The following is a 23306-nucleotide window of genomic DNA, read 5'->3' on the forward strand; positions in this document are numbered from 1 at the left end:
AATGTGGGGAATCTGGACATCCTATGTGGAAATGGATACCTAAGGGAAAACTCTGCCCCCTGACCAGTGTGGAACTGAATAGAACCAGTTGGGAATTTCTGTCTTTAGGAAATGATGGCTGCACCACAACTGTCATATATGTCATCCCAAGGAATTTGAACTTACTCTCAATTCCCAAACTTTGTATCAATCATTCCCATTCATGATGTCTTCTGTGAAAAACACTGTGAAAGATGGCTCTCCTGACACAACTAATTTATGGTGATGGAAATGAGAAGAGTGGTTATCCTGATAATGTAAAGAAAATGTAGTGTGGGACTTCCCTGGTTGCTCAGTGGTTAAGAATCCGCCTGCCAATACAGGGGACATGGGTTCAAGCCCTGGTCTGGGAAGATCCCACATGCCACGGAGCAACTAAGCCCAAGCGCCACTACTACTGAGCCTGCACTCTAGAGCCCGCGAGACACAACTACTGAAGCCCACGTGCCACAACTACTGAAGCCCGCGCGCCCTAGAGCCTGTGCTCCGCAGCAAGAGAAGTCACCGCAATGAGAAGCCTGCGCACCGCAAGGAAGAGTAGCCCCCGCTCGCCACACTAGAGAAAGTCCTCGTGCAGCAACGAAGACCCAACGAAGCCAAAAATAAATAAATAAATTTATTAAAAAAAGAAAATGTAGTGTGAAAAGGAATTCAAATGTTGGTAATGTCAGTGGGGGGCAAATCTAAGAGCCTTCTGTGGTACTGAATATGTTCTGTATATTGATGGGAGGCAGTTAGATGCATGTAAACATACTTTTAAATGTTTGCTTAAAATTTACAGATCACTGTATATATTTACACCTCAGTTTTAAAAAACTAACCTGGGATTTCCTTCTATTCAGCAACAACCTACTTGGGCTTGAGTTACCCACATGCCTCTCTTTCTCCCCCATGAAGGGTCAAACTCACCTGTTCAGCAAAATTCCAATGCCAGATAGTACAAATGCAAAGTCACAAGGAAAACAGAAACACAACCATATTTAGCTGGTGTAGAGATCAAAGAAAAGTAAATAATGAACTGTGGCTTCATCAAACATTTACAGACAAGTACAGGGCAGAACAAAGCAGCCAATAATCAAGATATACGCTGGGATTATATTTGCTTTAGAACAATTTATTTTCAAATTTGCGATTGGCTTTTAAGTCTTTCATTTAACTCTAACATTTTATTAAAAGATTATAATAAAATTTTGGTTAATTGTGGTTTTATAAAACTATAATCTTTTAGTGCTTTTAAAAATACTTCTTAAAATTTAAAAAAATACTTTTTTGAAATTTTGTATTTGCATTGCCCTACAGTCCAGTGACCTATATGTGTCAAAGCAGCTGCAAGAACTCTAGTAAGACTAAGAAAAATTTGAATTCCTTTTCACACTACATTTTCTTTTGTCTGCACGTGTGGGAGACTTATCTACTTTCAGGAAGGTGTTGTGGAGATTTACTTTCCTTAGTTCTGAGCCTCTTCTTGTTTCAGTCAAAAATACAACACTCCCTACTATCCTATTCCCACTCCCCTTACTTCTCAACAGAAGTAATTTTTGGTGTGAGGGTAAAGAGCAAAATAAAGTCATAGGCCAAGGGTGGCCAAAGTCAATGACCTCTGTGGCAAACCCAACTAAGCTCGCTCCTACCAGAAGCCACAATTTGAGGGGTGTGGGATAAGCAAAGTAACTGAAAAACAAACCGCCACAAGAAGGAGGGCTAATGGTAGGAAGGAGCTGCACTGAATTCAGCCAACAGCACCATTTTGTCCCACCAACTATACTTTCTTCTGTAGAAATCCTATGAATTTTGAGCTCATAGCAATATGAGGCCAGGAAACAATCACATATCAAAGAGAAGAAAGCATTTGATAGTATTAATAGCAATCATTCCCAACTGTATTCACTGTTTCTCCCTCTTGGAAAAAAATGACAAAGAAAACACAGCATTTACTCCAGCCCTGCTGAAATACATCTGCCTGGAATTGTTTCTATTATTTTTGAATCAAAAACATCTTATCTTTTAAACTTTTATTATCGCACCATTTTTGTAAAGACCATACACCACTGAATCCCCCAGAATGGACAGCTGTATTATTATGGAAAAGGAAAGAACCTGGATCTAGACTATCTAATTGGAAAATCATGGCCTTGCCACTTACTGGATACAAAAAGGAAGATAACATCTAGTTTCACAAAGGTGTCATAAGAGGTAAAAACTTTTGTAGCCTGTAACAACTTACACAAATGTAAGGCATGAGAGAGGCAGTATTAAAGTGGAAAGGACAGAGGCTTTGGTCTAGGGAGACGCTGGTTCAAAACTCAGCAGTATTACTTTGACCAAGTTAAGTTCCCTGAACTCAATTGCTCCATCTGGATTGTTGCAAGGATTAAATATTAACTTTTATAAAGGCCCAGACACTTAACAGATATCCAATAAATGACAGCTCTTATTTTGAAGATTATTTTCCTTTCCTTTAGTCACTTTTCATTCATTTATTCAACAAACGTTTATTGAGTAATAGGCACTGCACTAGGGTATAATGGTAAGACATATACAATTCCTATCTTCATGGAGTTATTGTCTAGTTGGGAACTCAAACAGAAAATTACAATATAATTTTATATGTATTATAGTAGGGAAAGTATAGAGTGCTATAGGAACCCAGATGAGAGACACTCTGTTCAGACTTAGGTCAGTACTATAGAAGCTTCTTGGAGAAAGTGACTTTGAGCTGAAAACTGAAAGATAAGTAGGAATTAGCAGATGAAGGAGAAGGAGTAAGGGAAATTTTCCAGGCAAAGATATGTGCAAAGGCCCAGAAGCAAGAGAAATGCGTGTCAAAGAAACCTCAAAATACCCACCAACACATACACTCTGTTCTGGGATTAGAACATAAATACTCTCATACAGATCTTTCTGTCCTTTTCTTGTCCAGTGACATCATATCTTGCAGCCTTTCATCTGACAAATATTCATCGAAGACAACAGAAGAAAACACATTTTCATCTTCGGCCAAAATCCTACCATGACCAATTACCATCATCAAGTATAAATTCCTGGTTATGTGGCCCAATAATTCACAACACATATTGTTCCAACCTGGAGATCTAGAAGCATAGCATCAGACTGGATGATGATGGATAAATACCACTCTCTACTCTCCATGAGCTTAACAGTCCAACTGAAAAAATTAAACATAAAATTGATTAGGACACAAAATAGTATGTGATTAAATATTACCTGAGTGATTGCACAATAAGTGTAATAGAAATTTAGACAAGGATAGATCATGATAAAAATCTTATAAATGCCACTGTAGCTTGGGAGTATTTTCCTCACATCATTCAAATGGGCTTACTGTATTATACACATGCACACGCACACACACACACACACACACACACACTTCAACAAGTTGGTTTGGTCATTCAACAAATGTTTAAGGGTCTACTATTACATGTATACAACAGATACAGGGACAAAACAAAGGTCCTGTCCATACAGATTTTATATTTTTGTTGGCAAAGGAAGCAATAAACAAAAAACAAGAAAGCACTTTACACATATATCTTATTTAATCTTTGAAACAACTCCACGAGGTAGGATTTATCAAGAGACATGGGATATCAAATAACTTGTCCAAGATCAAACAGCTAGCAAGTAGCATAGCCAAAATTTTAACCTAGGTCTATCAGATTATAAAGCCCAAGTCCAACGTCAGCAATTCCACTCCACTGCTGAAACTTTCCATTTCCCTGAATGACAGAGGTTCCTGGAGGCTTCTCTGATACATGGTCGGTCCAGAAACAGTTTGCCCAAGATTAGCCAAGTGATTCTCATGCTTTTTGCTTCCACTGAGCTAGGTCGCAGACTCTTTCTTGTCCTGCGGTGTTCTTTCTTCCATCTGTATTGCTTTCATCGAGATTTTAGTTTCCACCTCAAATATATATCCATGGGTTCCATTCTATGCAATTCCCTTCTCTGCTTTAACATCTTCAATAAATTCTCCATTCATTTTCCTCATTTACCAAAAACAGTTGCTGATTAGTAACACTATACTCCCCTTCAAAAGTATGGCTTTAATGGGCTATGTGGCTACGGTGCTATGTTGGAAGGGTTGCTATATTTGGATTTATATGTATTAACAATAGTTCTATCATTAAGCAGTTTAGTGCCTAGTTCTTTTCTACATTATCTCATTTTATCTTTTCAATAACACTGCAGACCTAGAGGGGTGGGATAGGGAGGGTTGGAGGGAGGCTCAAGAGGGAGGGGATATGGGGATATATGTATACATATAGCTGAGTCACTTTGTTGTACAGCAGAAACTAACACAACATTGTAGAGCAATTATACTCCAATAAAGATATATTAAAAAAAAAAACACTGCAAGTTAATAAAAAATGTTCCTGTTTTACATATGAGGATTGAGGTTCAGAGAGGCTGAATTACTTGCTCAAGGCCAGGATATAGTAAATGTAGGTCTTCCCAGGTGCTTCCTACTATATCATGTTGCCTCCCACCTAAAACTATAGAAATCACAGAAATGTAGTTTTGAAAGGACCCCCTAGGATCCCTTACAAGTTCCCTTTTGTGCAAGCACCATTTCTACAGAATCCTTTCCAGTGATCCAGTCTCTTGTAGAAATATTGGCTTATCACATTCAAATTGTGACCTCTGTGAGCCCCAGTTTTCTCATCTATAAAAGGGAATACTTCTATTTATCTCACAAGGTTATTGTGTGGATTAAATGATAAAGTATGTAAATGTCCTTTGCAAACAATAAAGCACTTTATAAATGTTCCCTGAACTTTCTTTACAAGTATGTTAGACAAAATTTTATATTTGAATTTAATTTATTGTAAATGGATTCTCTTTAATATAGCAATACTTCTGACTTCATAATCACAAATTTAAAAAGAGCAATATATCCACAACTTTTCCTAGTAGGCAAAATTATTTTCCATTACTCCTAGACATAAGACTAAGACTACAGTATAAGTTTTTCTCAAACTCTTTTGGAGATGGAGGAAAATATCAACTTTGGAACAGCTATGAGAAAGTGAATTTCATCTTTTTAATGCACAGCTACGTAAAATAATTAATATGGCTTGCAATAGGACAGGCTTTAAATAAACTTTCTAATATAATTTCATTAGAATTTGTGCACATGTTAAAAATATCAACACAATTATAATAATAAACATTTATTGAGCACTTAACATTTGGTAACTCATTTAATAAAATTCTTCAATTATAGGAAAATGATAATTTAACAGTTAAAGTTTAACAGTTAAAGGAAAGTTAGTGTAGGAAGCTAGTAAAATAATAATATAGGCAAAAGAAAAACTACCTACAATATATAACCTGACTTTTACTAGAGCTTTTGGTAAATTACTATATCCAACAATAGAAATGTTTCAGAACACCTTATAGATACCACAGATAAAACAGGTTAAATTTTATTACCTATAAAATGCCCAAATGTATGCTCATTTAAAACTGATCCATGGGTAGAATATTATGTCCCTTTATCCAAGTAAATGGAAAATTAGATTTCTCTATTTACTTTGTTTCTTTAGTTTTCAAATTCATCTTAGTACATTAATCTTAAAATCTGTCATTTCCCAGATTGTTTCTGTGCTTCTTTCCTTGACATTCAGTTTCCCTTTCTTTTCTAAGAATTTTATTCTAAAAGGCCATAAAAATATATAAGCATATATATATTTGTATGTATATGTATATATATGCACAGTATTTGCATCTTTTTCTAAACTATTATTTCTCTTGATAATAAATAAAAATCAAACCAGAAGGTTCATACCTTCCTCACCCCCTATTAAGGCAGAAAGGTGGAAATACATCATGTCTTTTGTGTCGCATAAGCCCATCTCACTAACTGAAAACACTTATTGTTTTACTTACAGCCAATGTCCTTCAAATTGCTTGTGGTGATATATTTTTTCATCAATGATGACTGGAAAATCAAAGAAATTCAGTTTTCCACCTCTAAGCTTCTTTTATCTCTGAATGATGCAGGCTCAAGAGTTGCCAAATGACATGGGCAAAGGCGGCCAAATAGGGCTTCCTAGCCAATCTAAAAATAGCAGATGGTGGTGGGCAGATATACCATTTCTCTCTTGTTCTTTTTATTTTTTCTAAGAGCTAGGTACCATAAACATGGCTTGTTCAAAATTAAAATGGTACAAAAAGAATTACATTCTCACTTGCCCTAAGATCTAGACATGTGGTCTGTTAGGATAATCTGTACCTTTTGCTAATAAGAAAGATGCGGAATTCAATGCACAACTATATTCTGCATTTCTTACAGCAAGGTTCCCATACCCAATTTCCACCTACTCTGATAGGAAATCTGACCATAACTTGATGGAATCAAGGACTGCCTTTGCCTTTTTTTTTTTTCCTAGAGCCCCTTAAATAATAACTATTAACATTTGTATGTTTTATAATTTAAGAGGTCCTTTCACAGCTTTTACTGGCTCCTTACAACAAGCCTGTACCTTGGAAAGGTCCTACCATTACAATTTGAAAAATGAGAAAACTGAGGCTCACAGAAGTTGAAGCTTACCCAAGCCCAGCCAGATAAAAAAGTGTGTCTTCAGATTCTACATTTGTCACACACGTGCACACACAAACACACACGCACACACATGTACCCTCTCCCTAAAGATTCTAACATAAAACAGCACTTAAGGATTTAACTTTAACACACATGTAAGCATGTACAAATATATTTTATAGAGAAAATGTTACAATAAATTTGAATTAGAGGTCCTTTACAAATGCAAAAGTTCTACAAAATGTGAAAATATGAATTTACTAATCATATTAATTATATAAAGATAAATTTCTTTAAAGAAGTTCATTTTTCAAAATGATTATTCATTTAACAAAAGAAATTAAATAAAGAGTTACCATGGATATTTAAGTTTTATTTGAAGGTGGGAGCAAAGAAACAGTTTAGCAGGAAATACTAATGTGTAAGTAGCTAACTCTCAGGGGCAGGATTACAGATTTTTTTTCTTCTCATATTTTCTAACATTTCAAATTTTAGAGCCAAGAAATTATGGGTTTAAATTTTCAAAAATAACTTAGATGTAAGAAATTTTTTTACAATATAATTTAAGGTAAAAAAAAAAACCAGGACATAATATTGAATCTATAGCATGACCTCAATTTAGTAAAAAAGAAAAATGTTTCTTTGTAGATGTAAGTACATAAAGCTGGAAGGCAATAGTCTGCTAGGTTGGTACCTTTGAATGATAGGATCTAGAGATTACCTTATTTCAATATTTCTGCAATGTCCAAATTGTTTTAATGGGCGTGTTGTACTTTTATAAAGAAAAGAAAAATGTTTAGGTTTATTCTCAACGCCAACAGAAATCAAGTAAAGGTAAAAAAAAAAAACTCAAATTATAAATCAATGGAAAAAATTAATATACCAAAATTCTAATTTATAAAACTTTCAACTTATGCCCATTAAGTATCTATCACTAAACATAAAAGTCAATAAATTTTGCTAATAATCCAATCTTAGTTTTAAAAACTCTGTATTATTACATTTTCAATACGGAATTCAGAATTTTGGTTTTTATCACTTCCCCGGGGCAGAAATATTGGACTCATAACACTAATCACAACGTTCTTTTACTTAAATAAGAAAATAGAAAGAGCAAGGGCAATTTCTAAACAGACTAAGGATAATTTATAGACATTGAGAGTTCTTTGTTGCAACATATCTTCTAGGAAGGGGTAGAAACATCCTTATACATCTTGCTTAAAAACAATAGATAAAAACCATAGCCTATTTTTTAAAATTTATTTTATTGTAGCTGATTTACAATGCTGTGTTAATTTCTATTGTACAGCAAAATGATTCAGTTATATATATAACTCCCTTTCCCCCTTGGCAACCACAGGTCTGTTCTCTATGTCTGAGCCTGTTTGTTTTGTAGATAAGTTCATTTATGTCATATTTTAGATTCCACATATAAGTGATATCATATGATATTTGCCTTCCTCTTTCTGACTTACTTCACTAAGTATAATTATCTCTAGACCCATCCATGCTGCTACAAATGGCATTATTTTATTCTTTTTTATGGCTGAGTAGTATTCCATTGTATATATGTACCACACCTTTTAAATTAATTTTTATTGGAGTATAGTTGATTTACAATGTTGTGATAGTTTCTGCTGTACAGCAAAGTGAATCAGTTATACACAAATCCACTTTTTTAGATTCTATTCCTCTATAGGTCATTACAGAGTATTGAATATAGTTCCCTGCACTATAGAATAGGTTCTAATTAGTTACCTATTTTATATATAGTAGTGTGTATATGTCAATCCCAACCTCCCAATTGATCCTCCCCTGCCCCCTTTCCCCCTTGGTAACCATAAATTCATTTTCTATATCTGTGGCTCTATTTCTTTTCTGTCAATAAGTTCATTTGTACCATGTTTTTAGATTCCACATATAAGCAATATCATATGATGTTTGTCTTTCTCTGACTTACTTCACTCAGTATGACAATCTCTAGGCCCATCCATGTAGCTACAAATGGCATTGCTTCGTTCTTTTTCACTGAGTAATATTCCATTGTATATATGTACCACATCTTTTTTTTTAAGAACATCTTTATTGGAGTATAATTGCTTTACAATGGTGTGTTAGTTTCTGCTTTATAACAAAGTGAATCAGTTATACATATACATATATCCCCATATCTCTTCCCTCTTGCATCTCCCTCCCTCCCACACTCCCTATCCCACCCCTCTAGGTGGTCACAAAGCACCGAGCTGATCTCCCTGTGCTATGCTGCTGCTTCCCACTAGCTATTTTACCTTTGGTAGTGTATATATGTCCATGCCACTCTCACTTTGTCACATCTTACCCTTCCCCCTCCCCGTGTCCTCAAGTCCATTTTCTAGTAGGTCTGAGTCTTTATTCCCATCTTGCCGCTAGGTTCTTCATGACTTTTTTTTTGTTTTTAGATTCCTATATATGTGTCAGCATACAGTATTTGTTTTTCTCTTTCTGACTTACTGCACTCTGTATGACAGATTCTAGATCCATCCACCTCACTACAAATAACTCAATTTCGTTTCTTTTTACGGCTGAGTAATATTCCATTGTATATATGTGCCACATCTTCTTTATCCATTCCTCCATTGATGGACACTTAGGTTGCTTCCATGTCCTGGCTATTGGAAATAGTGCTGCAATGAACACTGGGGTATACGTATCTTTTCAAATTATGGTTTTCTCTGGATATATGCCCAGCAGTGGGATTGCTGGATCATGTGGCAACTCTATTTTTAGTTTTTTGAGGAATCTCCATACTGTTTTCCAAGTGGCTGCACCAATTTACATTCCCAACAACAGTGTAGGAGGCTTCCTTTTTCTCCACACCCTCTCCAGCATTTGTTATTTGTAGACTTTTTAATGATGGCCATTCTGAACGGTAGGAGGTAGTACCTCATTGTAGTTTTGATTTGCATTTCTCTAATAATTAGCAATGTTGATCATCTTTTCATGCGCCTGTTGGCCATCTGTAGGTCTTTGGAGAAATGTCTATTTAGGTCTTCTGCCCATTCTTCGAATTGGTTGAAAAACCATAGCCTATTAATCTCATCTGCTTACCAAGAGAAGGAAGTTCTCTTGGTGTCAGAAATATCAAGCATCAAATTCTCCTGAGAGTTCTCCGTAACAAATATTTATTAATTTTATAATCTGAAAATAAAGCTACTTTATTTCAAAGAACGTTTACATTCAGAAATGAAAAATCATAATTTTCTGAAACATTAATGGAGATAGCAAAAATGTTTATATTCAGCACCATGCAAAAAGTAAAGGCACAAAAAAAAAAAAAAAGTAAAAGCACAGAAAATAAAAATAAAGGAAAATGCTAAGAACTTACACAACTTAATCTCCTTTATCACTTCAAACTTCCTCAAGGGGAAGAGTGATTCCTAACAACTTAGATGTTCTTTCATCAGTCCCTGGCATGCAGTAGGAGATCAATAAATATTTGCTGAATAAATAAATTTAATATTAAATGAAAACCTTCTCCCAAGAATCTCAACCACCACTCCAATCCCACTCACCAGAGGTAACAACAATGAAGTTTGGTGAATCTCTCTCTCCACACACCATAACTATTTCCACTCAAAAAATACAGTGATTATCCTACTATAGTTCCACTTTATTCACTCTTTTTTTTTTTATAACTGCACAAACTTACCAATTTTCCAGATGCTTTCAGCAACCAAGATATTGAATGAAAGGAAATTAAAGTACTAATAGTAATGGCTAACATGCATTGAGCATTGTTCTAAATGCTTTATATATACTACACATTAAAATTGCACAACTTTCTAAGTAGGTACTATTACTTATGGCCCTCTTATAAAGAAATTTTAAAATATTACTTTCCCAAGATTATAATGACTTGCCTAACGTTAGACAATTAGTGGCAGGGCCAGGATTTGAAGCCAGCAGTCTGTCTTGGGAGCCTGTGTTCTTAATCATTACTGCCTCTGTGATGTTAAAAATACTAAAGATAAATTCTTACTTAACAACAGCTGACTGTTGGTATATACCGAATGTAAACATAATAGGACACAATGTTTGGGTCTGTTTGGTTTTTTTTAACTATACCAGAACATTGTACTAAGGATTGCCTTCAAAGCAACCATACCAATAGGTTATGTGTTGTTTAGAGTCTGCCGTTAGTCAAAAACATTTGAATTAGCAAAAAACGTATGAATTTCCTTCACATATATTTCATAAACTGAACAAGAAAAGAAATCTAAGTGCCTTACTGTTACCTTCTTTTATGGCTAAAAGCAGCTTTTTTCAAGTTTTACTATCCATTTTGTTCATTAGACTCGCCACTAAATGATTTAGGGTCATTAAAAAAACAAAACAAACAAACAAACAAACAAAAAACTATATCCAGTCACACACACAAAAAGAACCTGAATCACATTTAAACAGTTATATAACTCAGATTCTAAACTCAGATCCAAGAGTGTTTTGAATAATGGCAGAATCTTTGGAATAAACATATAGTCTCTCAAGGTAACTATTCTGAAAAGGACAATATTCAATTGCCTATTTAAGGTCAGTCTGTTAAAAATTAGTTATCATACTTAATAAGTTTATTTCACTTACTAATCTAGCAACCAGTTCATGTCAACCATCAGCAAAATAATAACTGATGACCATACTGTCTATTCTGTCCCCAAGGCAGGAATTTGATAACTAGTATTCTAAGCTCTGTACAACATATCAAAATAGTGTTGCTGGGGCTTCCCTGGTGGCGCAGTGGTTGAGAGTCTGCCTGCTAATGCAGGGGACACGGGTTTGAGCCCTGGTCTGGGAAGATCCCACATGCCGCGGAGCAACTGGGCCCGTGAGCCACAGCTGCTGAGCCTGCGCGTCTGGAGCCTGTGCCCCGCAACGGGAGGGGCCGCAATAGTGAGAGGCCCGCGCACCGTGATGAAGAGTGGCCCCCGCTTGCCGCAACTAGAGAGGGCCCTCGCGCAGGGACGAAGACCCAACACAGCCAGAAATAAATAAATTTAAAAAAAAAAAAAAGTGTTGCTGAGCCAAGTGAAGCATTAATTGTTTCATAACATTAGCCAGTTTCCTAATTTACTCTTCTAATATAAAGTGATTCCACTCAAAATGGCAGCTTTAGAAGATGCCTTATCTTTGAATGAATCTTATTAGTTTAAACAAGGGATAATGGTAAAAACAGTGCATACACACACATATAAATATATTCAATATCACCAAATACTACCAACATTTTGAAGTGATGCCAAGTAACATTAAAAGGTGATATGTTTCAGAAGATGGGTCAATCGAAAATCAGGTTTCACCTAACTCTGTTACTGAATCACTTTCTAGATCATGGTTTTGTTAAGTAAAACTTCCTTCTTGGAAAAATAAGCATCAGTCTGAGCTCCACACAGTTCCACAGAACAGTAAAAATAACTGTTAAGTTTCTTTGTATACATAATTGCTAAGTAAATGGTAAACAGTCTTGCAAGATAACCCTTAACAGTCTAATGAGTGAACATTAGAAAATTAAGTTTCCTGGTAACCTGTTAGGCATAATTATCTAACCAATCACTATCCCATAAAAAAACAATTGGTATTATTCAATTAATACCTAGAGAAGCCCCCTGGGAGTTGGGTACCAGACTTTCTTATAGTAAAATAATTCTAAAAGCATTGCCTTTTTGATTGCCTGTATTTATTCTGACAGCTCATTTTCTTCCCTCCCCAACATCTGTACAGATAAAATCTCACTCAATAAAGTTTTTATTAATCAATTAATGCTTTTGCTCTGGTAATGCAAAAGACCTCTCATCAGCTCCTATCTTTTCCCAAACACTCATCATCAAGATTATGATGCTTGGATTAGAGGCAGAGCAGAGGAAAGAACCAAGTATACAATGACCTCATGTGGTAAAGGGCTACAATTACTGATTTCACTATAAGATAATCATGGGCTTAAACTACTTTTGTTATCGGATTTTTATTTTCAAATTGCTATTTTAAATGGGCATGAAATACTAGACAGAGTTAGGGACGGAAAGAAAAATGACCCTAGATATAAAGAGCAGAAGTAAAACTAGAGTCGCTACTCACTAAAATAAAATGAAACCCCACTCTAGAGAGTCAAAATATCTGGGTTTTGTTTCAGCTTTAGTCTTTGTGGGATCTTGAGAAATCCCTCAGCCTCTCACATCTGTAAAACGGTGATAAATTTTGTCTACCACAGAGTCTAAGTTTCAATGGTTAAGAAAGGATTTTAATATCTGATATTTAATGAGTCTTTTATTCTATTTGTGGTACTTGTTATTCTATACCTAAAATATTTTTAAGGTAATCATAAAAACATAAACCAAAAACTAAAGTACTGATACCTAGTTTGACTTCTAATTGTCACCTTTTATATTCTAGTACAATGGACATTGATCTGTGTAGTACGTATTTTATTCTAGGCACAGAACTAAAATTAAATGAATTCAAAGAGTAGCCATATTAATAATAATCTTCTTTGAGGATGGTCTTAATTCTTAAAAGAAACACTTTGATATTTATCAATTCAAAATCTGCCAAAACAGAACTTGGTGTTAATTTTTTGTGAAATCTTTGAACCAAACCCAAATCTTCATTCATACAAAATATTCTGAGAACATCAATATCATATTAAGAATTTATACCTCATTAAACATACAATTACAGAGCTGCAGTCACAGTAATTTTTTAAAAGGTGGGGGAAAGGGAGTATGTAAAACTGAATCGAATTCAAATTACATACCTATCCCTCACTTAATGTCTTTTATTACTGAAAAAAAAGCTGTCACTAAGTAAAAAGCTTTAAGTGAAATATCTTCCATTAATTTTAATGGGGCACATTATATTATATCCTAAGATACCAAAAATGTATCGATTGAATAATAACAAGTTTACAAGAAATACACAATATAGATTGTGCATAAAATATATTGTAAACAAGGTTTACTGTACTTGCCAAGGAAGAAAATTTGATAGTCAGTGATGGTTGGTGGAGGAGAGGAATAAAGAAATCATTCTTTGGAAGGTGAGTTCTGCTTTCTGTACCATTTCCCCCCACCAATCTTCCACCCTTTTGGGGACTAATGGTTATCTGGCATTCAAACGCCACTTAAAATTAAGTTATAACAAAAAAACACCTTTAGGAAACTTCAAAACACATGGAAATGACATCTACATATAACAGACGAGAGTCCTAAAAGATATAACTTTTTCATTCCTCTCATTTCACATACTTATGCAAAGCAAAATTACCTGATGTACAGTTCAAGTGTGTTCAAAATGATAATCTCTGTGTAGTGTCAAGTAAATTATTATGTTTTTGTCTGAGCTGGAAATGTTTAAATATTGTTCTTTATTGCATACTTGTTTAGAATATTTTAGAGTAGGAAGAGTCTTTATACCCAAGGAGAAAAAAAAAAGGTGATTATCTGAACAATGACATAATCATTTAAAAGATGTTATGGTAGGGCTTCCCTGGTGGCGCAGTGGTTGAGAGTCTGCCTGCCAATGCAGAGGACATGGGTTCGAGCCCTGGTCTGGGAAGATCCCACATGCCACGGAGCAACTAGGCCCGTGAGCCACAGCTACTGAGCCTGTGCGTGTAGAGCCTGTGCTCCACAACAGGAGAAGCCACGACAATGAGAAGCCCGCGCACCACGATGAGAAGTGGCCCCCGCTCGCCGCAGCTAGAGAAAGCCTGCACACAGAAACGAAGACCCAACACAGCCAAAAATAAATAAATAAATTAATTAATTAAAAAAAAAAAAAAAGATTTAAAAAAAAAAAAAAAAAAGATGTTATGGTAGAAAGTTATTACTGAACAGCTCTTATGGGGGAAGACTGTATTCAAACATTTTTGGCATTACTAATCTCAGTACTAATAAATTTTATAATTAATAACAACATTCCAAGGCACTACACAGAATAAGGAAAAAAATGAATTATATCAAACCTGCCTTCATTTTTCAATATTCTACTCTCTAACTGAAGATGAGAAAAAATGATTTCATTATACAAATAAATTCTTAAAAGGAGAAAAACCTTATTAGGATAACCTCAAAAAGCACCCAAAGTGTTACTAAACCTAAGTAGCTCATACCTCTAGGAAATGCAAAATTACCCAACTTCAAGACTTAATATGAAGCTACAGTAAGGACTTCACTGTCAGTCCAGTGGTTAAGACTCCATGCTTCCACCACAGGGGGGCACGGGTTTGATCCCTGGTGGGGGAACTAAGATCCCGCATGACGCGTGTCGCCGCCAAAAATAAAATTAAATTAAAAATAAAACAGAATAGAGAGCCTAGAAATAAAGCCACATATTTATAGTCAACTGATCTTCAGCAAAGGAGCAAAGGCAATTCAATTAAACAAAGCTAGTCTTTCAGCAAATGGTGCTGACAACTGGACCTCCACATGCAAAAAAATGAATCTAGATGCAGATCGTACACCCTTCATAAAAATTAACTCAAAATGGATCATAGATCTAAAAATAAAATGCATTAATTATAAAACTCCTAGAGGATAACATAGGAGAAAACCTAGATGACCTTGGATACGGTGATGAAGTTTCAGATACAACACAAGGTATGGGGCTTCCCCAGTGGTGCAGTGGTTAAGAATCTGTCTGCCAATGCAGGGGACATGGGTTCGAGCCCTGGTCCAGGAAGATCCCACATGCTGTGGAGTAACTAAGCCCATGTGCCACAACTACTGAGCCTGCGCTCTAGAGCCCGCAAGCCACAACTACTGAGCCCACATGCCACAACTACTGAAGCCCGTGCACCTAGAACCCGTGCTTCGCAACAAGAGAAGCCACCGCAATGAGAAGCCCGCACACGGCAATGAAGAGCAGCCCCTGCTCGCTGCAACTAGAGAAAGCCTGCAAGCAGCAACGAAGACCTAACACAGCCAAAAATAAATAAATAAATAAAATTAAATTAAAAAACAAAACAAAACAAAAGGTATGATCGGGCTTCCCTGGTGGTGCAGTGGTTGAGAATCTGCCTGCCAATGCAGGGCACACGGGTTCGAGCCCTGGTCTGGGAAGATCCCACATGCCGCGGAGCAACTAGGCCCGTGAGCCACAACTACTGAGCCTGCGCGTCTGGAGCCTGTGCTCTGCAACGAGAGGCCACGATGGTGAGAGGCCTGCACACCGCGATGAAGAGTGGCCCCCGCTTGCCGCAACTAGGGAAAGCCCTCGCTTTCAGAAACGAAGACCCAACACAGCCAAAAATAAAAATAAAAATAAATTTAAAAAAAACAACCTAAAGAAGAAATACATGGTGAATATCTTTAAAAAAAAAAAAAAGGTATGATCCATGAAAGAAATAATTGATAAGCTGGACTTCATTAAAATTAAAAACTTCTGCTCTGCAAAAGACAATGTCAAGAGAATAAGATAAACCATAGATAGGAGAAATATTTGCAAAAGACATATTTGATAAAGGACTATTACCTAAAACATACAAAGAACTCTTAAGCCTTAGTATTAAGAAAATGAACCCAATTAAAAAAAGACAAAAGACTTTAATGGACACCTCACCAAAGAAGATATATAGATGGAAAGACGGTTAACATCATGTCATTAGGGAATTGCAAATTAAAATAAGATACAACAACATACCTATTAGAATGGCCAAAATCCAAACCACTGACAACAAATGCTGTCAAGGATGTAGAGCAACAGGAACTCTCAGTCATTGCTGGCGGAAAGGCAAAATGATACAACCATTTTGGTAGACAGTTTGGCAATTTCTCAGAAACCTAAACAAACTCTTACCATATGATCCAGCAATTGCACTCCTTGGAATTTACTCAAATGAACTGAAAACTTATGTCCTCATAAAAACTTGTACACTGATGTTTAAAGTAGTTTTATTCATAATTGCCAAAACTTGGAAGCAACCAAGATGTCCCTCAGTAGGTGAGAGGATAAACTATGGTACATCCAGACAACAGAATAGTTTTCAGTGCTAAAAAGTAATGAACTATCAAGCCATGAGAAGACATGGAGGAAATTAACTGCAAATTACTAAGTGAAAGAAGCCACTGAAAAAGCTCCCTACTGAATGATTCCAACTCCATGACATTCTGAAAAAAGTCAAAACTATGGAGACAATAAAAAAATGAGTGATTGCCAGAGTTTAGGGGAGAGGGATGAACAGACACAGAGGATTTTCAGGGCAGGGAAACTATTTTGTATGATACTACAATGGCGGTTACATGTCATTATTCATTTGTCAAAACCCACAGAAGATACAATACTGAGTAAACCCTAACGCAAACTATGGACTTTGAGTGGTAATGATGTGTCAGTGTAGGTTCATTGATTATAAAAGACATACCACTTTGTTGGGGGATGTTGCTTTTGGAGGAGGCTGTGCAAGTATGGGGGCAGAGAGTACATGGGAACTCTGTACTTTCCACTCAATTCTCCTGTGAACCTAAAACTGTTCTAAAAAATGAAAATAAAAACTATTAAAAATAAGTTCTGTAGTTTAGTTAGCAGTAGTATACCAAAGTCAATTGCCTAGTCATGATAATACACTATTGTTAAGTAAAATGTTACCATGGGTATACACAGGAACTCTAATAATTTTGCAACTTTTGTAAATCTAAAATTATTTCCCCCCCAAAAAATTTTTTTCAAAGGAAAGAGGTAAGGGCTTCCCTGGTGGCGCAGTGGTTGAGAATCCGCCTGCCAGTGCAGGGGACACGGGTTCGAGTCCTGGTCTGGGAAGATCCTACACGACGCGGAGCAACTAAGCCCGTGCACTGCAACTACTCAGCCTGCACTCTAGAGCCCGCGAGCCACAACTACTGAAGCCCGTGGGCCTAGAGCTTGTGCTCCGAAACAAGAGAAGCCACCACAATGAGAAGCCCGCACACCGCAACGAAGAGTAGCCCCCACTCGCCGCAACTAGAGAAAGCCTGCAAGCAGCAAGGAAGACCCAACGCAGCCAAAAAGTAAATAAAATAAAATAAAAAAATAAAGGAAAGAGGTTAAGATTTTTCAAATGAGGAAGGCTATTATCTACCAGGATTTGTAATACTTTAAGCAACTTATCTAGCATATTTCTGTAGGTAATGAGATTTATACCTCTATGTAAAAAACACTCTGGGACTCCTTGTCTTTTAAAATATAACAGACCTGATTTCTAGGGGCTTGGTAAACACTGCTCTAAGTTTCAGGCATAAAAGATGAGAAAACTCTGAATGAAGGGATAAGTCTTGTACAATTAATCACCTTCTTAGAAGAGTAAACTATAAAAAGTAGTACAGGGGCTTCCCTGGTGGCGCAGTGGTTGAGAGTCTGCCTGCCAATGCAGGGGACACGGGTTCGAGCCCTGGTCTGGGAGGATCCCACTTGCCGCGGAGCAGCTGGGCCCGTGAGCCACAACTACTGAGCCTGCGCGTCTGGAGCCTGTGCTCCGCAACGGGAGAGGCCGCGATGGTGAGAGGCCCGCGCACCGCGATGAAGAGTGGCCCCCACTTGCCGCAACTGGAGAGGGCCCTCGCGCAGAAGCGAAGACCCAACACAGCCATAAATAAATAAATTAATTAATTAATTAAAAAAAAAAAAAAAAGTAGTACATATACTTTGAAGAAAGATGATCTGATAGGGAAGACAGGATTCAAGAGATAATGCAGACCACTAGGCTCAATACCCTTGTGCTCACCCAGTGGTACAGCTTTTAAGTAATGACAAATAATAATTTTTTAAGCTTCTTTTCAATTTTACATATTTAAAAAGTCATTAAGCTAAACATTTTTAAAGGTTGTGGAAAATCTCTGAAATATGTCCACTTAAAATAGAGTCAATGTTAATTTATATAAACCACTGTCAATCTTTATATATTCATAATTTTCTTCAAAAGTAGAATAAATTTTCATTCTAAAAGAAATACAATCATTTCAATGAGTGTAGCTCCATGAGAGTTCATGATATTTTTACTTATTTATTAAGCAAATATTTAATTTAGTAACAAATTCATTTATATCAAACACAAATCTATACAATATCATGAGACAATTTAAATATTTATGGCAATTACAGATTTGAAACAAGTCTCTTTTTCAAAGATCAGTGCATCTAAACTGTTTAGCTCACTAAATTATCATCTTTGAATATCAAGAAACCAAAAACAAGAAATGATATTTTAAAAAGGAAAATGATAGTTTCAAAGTAAAAGTAACTCTTCCTCTCATTTAAAAACAGAGAATTTTTCTAAAATGGCAAGTAGAAAGGTTAAATACAAAGAAAACACACTGCACACTGCACACCTTAAATAAACAAAGTTGAAAGAAATCTATACATACAGACCTAAATCTATATATACAGACCTAAAATGAACCCATGCAGATTGTTTTAAATTACAACTATTTTACCCCTTGCTTGCTTTATTAATATATGTATTTACTAAATATAAGCAACAAAAAATGATAATGCTTTCAAGATATATAACATAAAGCAAGATCATTTTTAGCAGTAATTTCTCTTAAAGGAGGGGGAAAAAAACTTCAGGTATAATCCAACAGAGAAGCAAAGCAAACTATGAAGTGAGAGGTGATGATGACGTTCTCAAAGTAGAAATGTGTGACTTTTATTTACTTTTAAATAAAACTTTAAATAGTAGGCTGCCTAATTAATCCAGACAGTAGGGAAAGTAGGAGGCAGGAAATAAGAGCTGGGACTAACTAAACAGACTTAACTGCTAAGAAGAAAATCTACCTTGTCTTCAGTTTCCCTTTTGACAGCTCACCAAGTATAAAGAAAGACTACTCATTCCCATTATAGCATCAATAAAAAATAAAATGGAAAAATGTATCCCTCACTATGTCCCACTAACATTTTCCCTATAAAAATGGGAAGAAATTAAGGAAAACTATAATTCCACCTCAAATGACTTAAAGACAATCATAGTTTAAGCCAATCTTTTAACTATAATAGTAATACTCCATTCTAAAAGAATGGTCTGAGAAGGGAAAAAGCAGGTAGCTATTTAAGTTCCAAATAAATTCAATCTTTCTATTCATGTAATAATCTTCAGTTATCTTTTAAGTATAGAAACATTTTCTCTTTAATCCTACAAAATCCCATGCAAAAGATGAAGCCTCACTCATACCATAGATGTAGACACAAAGGCAGGAAAAAGATTAAATGATTTATAAATTATGCCATTACAAACCGGGAACAAAGTCTAACCTGCTTCTCTACAAATGTATTATAGACACATTAATAAATCAGTGAAGTAACTAAATACTAAACCTGGTCTTATCGTCCACATAAATTAAGGTAGAAGGGAAGGCACCTGATCAAAAGCATTTAAAATAAAACCTCATCATACTTTTCCTAGGGATTCCTTAAAATTCCACTTTTCAATTTTTAACAGGTAAACTAATTTACACAGGACACATTACCATTTACTATGTAACATTAAAGTTTGTAGTTAAGAAATTGGTCAGTGAGATGAGAAGCACCAGAAAAAAAAAAAAAAAGTCAACCGGCTGAGGAGGATAATAGAGGAGAAAGACAGAAGGAGGCTAGGTCCTTTATGATGCAGCTTAGCCACTATAATGATTCTGGAACCATCTACCCCCAGACATCTTGTTGTAAGGAATACTTAAATGTCTTTCTTTTTTTAAAGCCCCCAAAAAGAAGAGAAGATAAAAACAAAAAAGAAAAAAGAAAAACTAGCTATAAACTTTTGTATAGGATTCATTAAAGAAAATTTTTTTCTTGGAACAAAAATAGTTAAAAACTTGGGTTTAGAAGAGAGACTTGTATGAATATGGACCTATGAAGATACACAAAGCTGAAGTATGTGTAATCATTTGGCTGCCTGTAGTCTTCAGCAAGATCACAAAGTGCTCAAAAATTCTTTTACCTGAGGGGAGGAAAAAAATATTAATATAATTCCTTGGCTAATTTGAGATATCTAATATTCATTTTCAATTAAAAGTATCTACACAGTTGAAGACCTCAACTGTATAAGTAACTCTATCACAAAGCCATATCATTTAGTTTCAAAAGAAATATTAACAAATACTTCAGTATTAGAAGATGAATGACCTAAAATGTCATCTCAGGAGTTATTAAATTTACATCTAAGATTGATACAGTTCTATAATAGCCATAACACTAATTTTATTATCTCTTTATAATACCACAGACCACTGACATGTGCAGCTTTAGTATTGATAACATTAATAATTGCAACGGTTTAATAAGTCTAAAGGTCCTGATTATGTATGTAATCTATGTAATAGACTTATAATTTTTCTGAAGCACAAATCTGAATCATATATACACACTGTATTATTGGTATGTGAGGAAAGGTCATATAAGTAGTGAATGAACTTCGCCAACTGGCCAACGTCACAATTCAAGATACTGCTCTCTACATATTCTAGACTGCACAGTAATTCTCCTGAATAGACAAAGATTATTGCCTTGCAAAAATACCTGAAAAAGAAAGCAAATTTCTAGCAAAACTAATTAAACCAAAAATAAATAATAATATGAAATGGTGATTATTAATCAAAATACAGAAGTGTTAGATAAAATTAAAAAGTGGTTTTACAGTTTTATCTAGTTAAAATGATGGTTGGCTGTTAGTACTGCAATGGCTGGCTTAATTTTATTTATTTTACTTTAACAGTATCACAAGTGAATTCTGTACTATGTTTTTTAACATCATTAAATTAGTATGAAGAGGTCACTTGAATTTTCCAGATATGCTTGTCTTTACATCATGGGAAAAACAACTATATGCTATAGTAGTTATCTATAAATGGTGAGATTTTCAAAATTCTTGAGATACATCCCTTATAAATGTTAAATACCTATTATAGTAAACAGCAGACATTCTGTGACAGGAAAAAAGAAAAATAAAATTTCTCTCAAAACTAAACAAACAACAAAAAAATGTGGCTTCTTCTTTAGCTCTTAGATCACGAAGTTAATTAACATGGATATAAGGATATTTATACAAATCCCATTACTATTCTCTCTCAAGTGTTCATCAATAGGTTCTCTGCCAGTCCCTTTATGAATATGAGCACCACTCACTTTATAGAATATAGTCAACTTCCAAATATATGGAGGATAGATCAACTCTGATTAGGACAATGACCCAATGATTAGGCAGTGCCAAGTTATCACTGACAAGGTCTCAAATAGAACTCAAAACTAAAAATCTTTAATCTCAAGACTCTAGTTAGTATAAAAATGGATGAGATCCATATCCTACAGATTCAAACATCTTCCATACTGAATTTAGTTGAAAAAGATTAATTTCACAAATAGTTTATTATTATCTAAAGATTGGTGGTATAGGGAAGAGGGGAAGAAAAGGGAACAAAGCAGAGGAGAGTGAGAAAGAACTTTTGTTAACATGGTTACCCCTATAATACAGATAAAGAAACTAAAGGATAAAGAAGGTCCTCATTTTAGCTAAGGCTACAAAGCTAGAAGTTGAAGTTAAGATGAGAATCTACACAGTCTAAATCCCTCTAAAGCTCTTAACTGTCTCTTAATATAACTTTATGTAATCTTTCCTTAGAAAATTGTTTTCTCACAAAGTTAGAACACTTCTTTAGACAAGACAAAACAAACATTTATAGTCTTTGTATAAATCTACCTTTTCAACCAGACTGTCGTGATTGTCTTTAAAGTCTTCATTAACATCCAGTGTTAAGATAGGCACTTCTTGTAGATAATCAAAGTTGGTTCTGTTTGAAAAGAGAGATGAACAAAATAATTAGAAAAAGCAACAAATAAAAGAGAAATACTAAAAATTTATTCTTACGTCTTCACTGGAAAACAAAATGTATATTAAAATTATCCTGCCAAGTACTTCATCTGGCAGCCCCTTCTTTCTCACCTAGATTTACTATACATGTCTAAAAACCTCAGGTATAAAATATATAAAGTTAGGCATTGTGAAATGTAATTCTCCTCAAAAACCAAAATCATACCATAAAGTAGGAATGCTTGCTTTTTCTTAGAATTTTGCTGTCTTTTTTTTTTAAAATACATTTATTTATTTATTTTTGGCTGCGTTGGGTCTTCGGTACTGCACATGGGCTTTCTCTACTTGTGGAGAGCAGGGGCTACTCTTCTTGCGGAGCGTGGGCTTCTCATTGTGGTGGCTTCTCTTGTTGCGGAGCACAGGCTCTAGGTGCAAGGGCTTCAGTAATTGTGGCGCATGGGCTTAGTTGCTCCACGGCATGTGGGATCTTCCTGGATCAGGGCTCGAACCTGTGTCCCCTGCATTGGCAGGTGGATTCTTAACCACTGCGCCACCAAGGAAGTCCAGGAATGTTTTCATTTTATAGATGAGAAAACTAAAGCTCAGGGAGGTCACTCTGAGGCTCAGAGATTGTCTAAGGTTGCACACTAATAAGTGAGATGCGTCTGAACCAAGATCTGACTAATGACAAAGTACAGTGATCTAAGAAACAAACTTGAAATATCTTAAAATTCTCTCTGAAAGAGTATAGGTATATCTCAGAGATACTGCAGGTTTGGTTCCAGACCACTGCAATAAAGTGAATATCACAACAAAGCAAATATTGCAACAAAGCAAGTCACACAAATTTTTTGGTTTCCCCGTGCATACAAAAGTTACATTTATTCTATACTGCAGTCTATT

At 35.4% G+C, this 23306-nt stretch overlaps 1 protein-coding gene across 2 annotated transcripts in view; it reads right to left on the reverse strand.

Annotated features, from left to right (window-relative positions):
* The window catches only part of DCK (deoxycytidine kinase), a 58388-nt gene that overhangs the window by 13326 nt on the left and 21756 nt on the right, over nt 1-23306 (reverse strand). Inside the window, exons 6-7 of one of the 2 annotated variants that reach the window (XM_007193576.2) lie at nt 22293-22383; nt 18596-20537 (exon numbers count right to left, since the gene is read on the reverse strand). In XM_007193576.2, the coding sequence (XP_007193638.1) occupies nt 20511-20537; nt 22293-22383 (118 nt within the window). In that variant the 3' untranslated portion in view covers nt 18596-20510. Of the gene's footprint in view, nt 1-18595; nt 20538-22292; nt 22384-23306 lie in introns of those variants that run through there. The other variant, XM_007193577.2, reaches the window with a different exon arrangement.

This window comes from Balaenoptera acutorostrata, chromosome 5, assembly GCF_949987535.1.
Source record: "Balaenoptera acutorostrata chromosome 5, mBalAcu1.1, whole genome shotgun sequence".
In the NCBI taxonomy this organism is placed as follows: Eukaryota; Metazoa; Chordata; class Mammalia; order Artiodactyla; family Balaenopteridae; genus Balaenoptera; species Balaenoptera acutorostrata.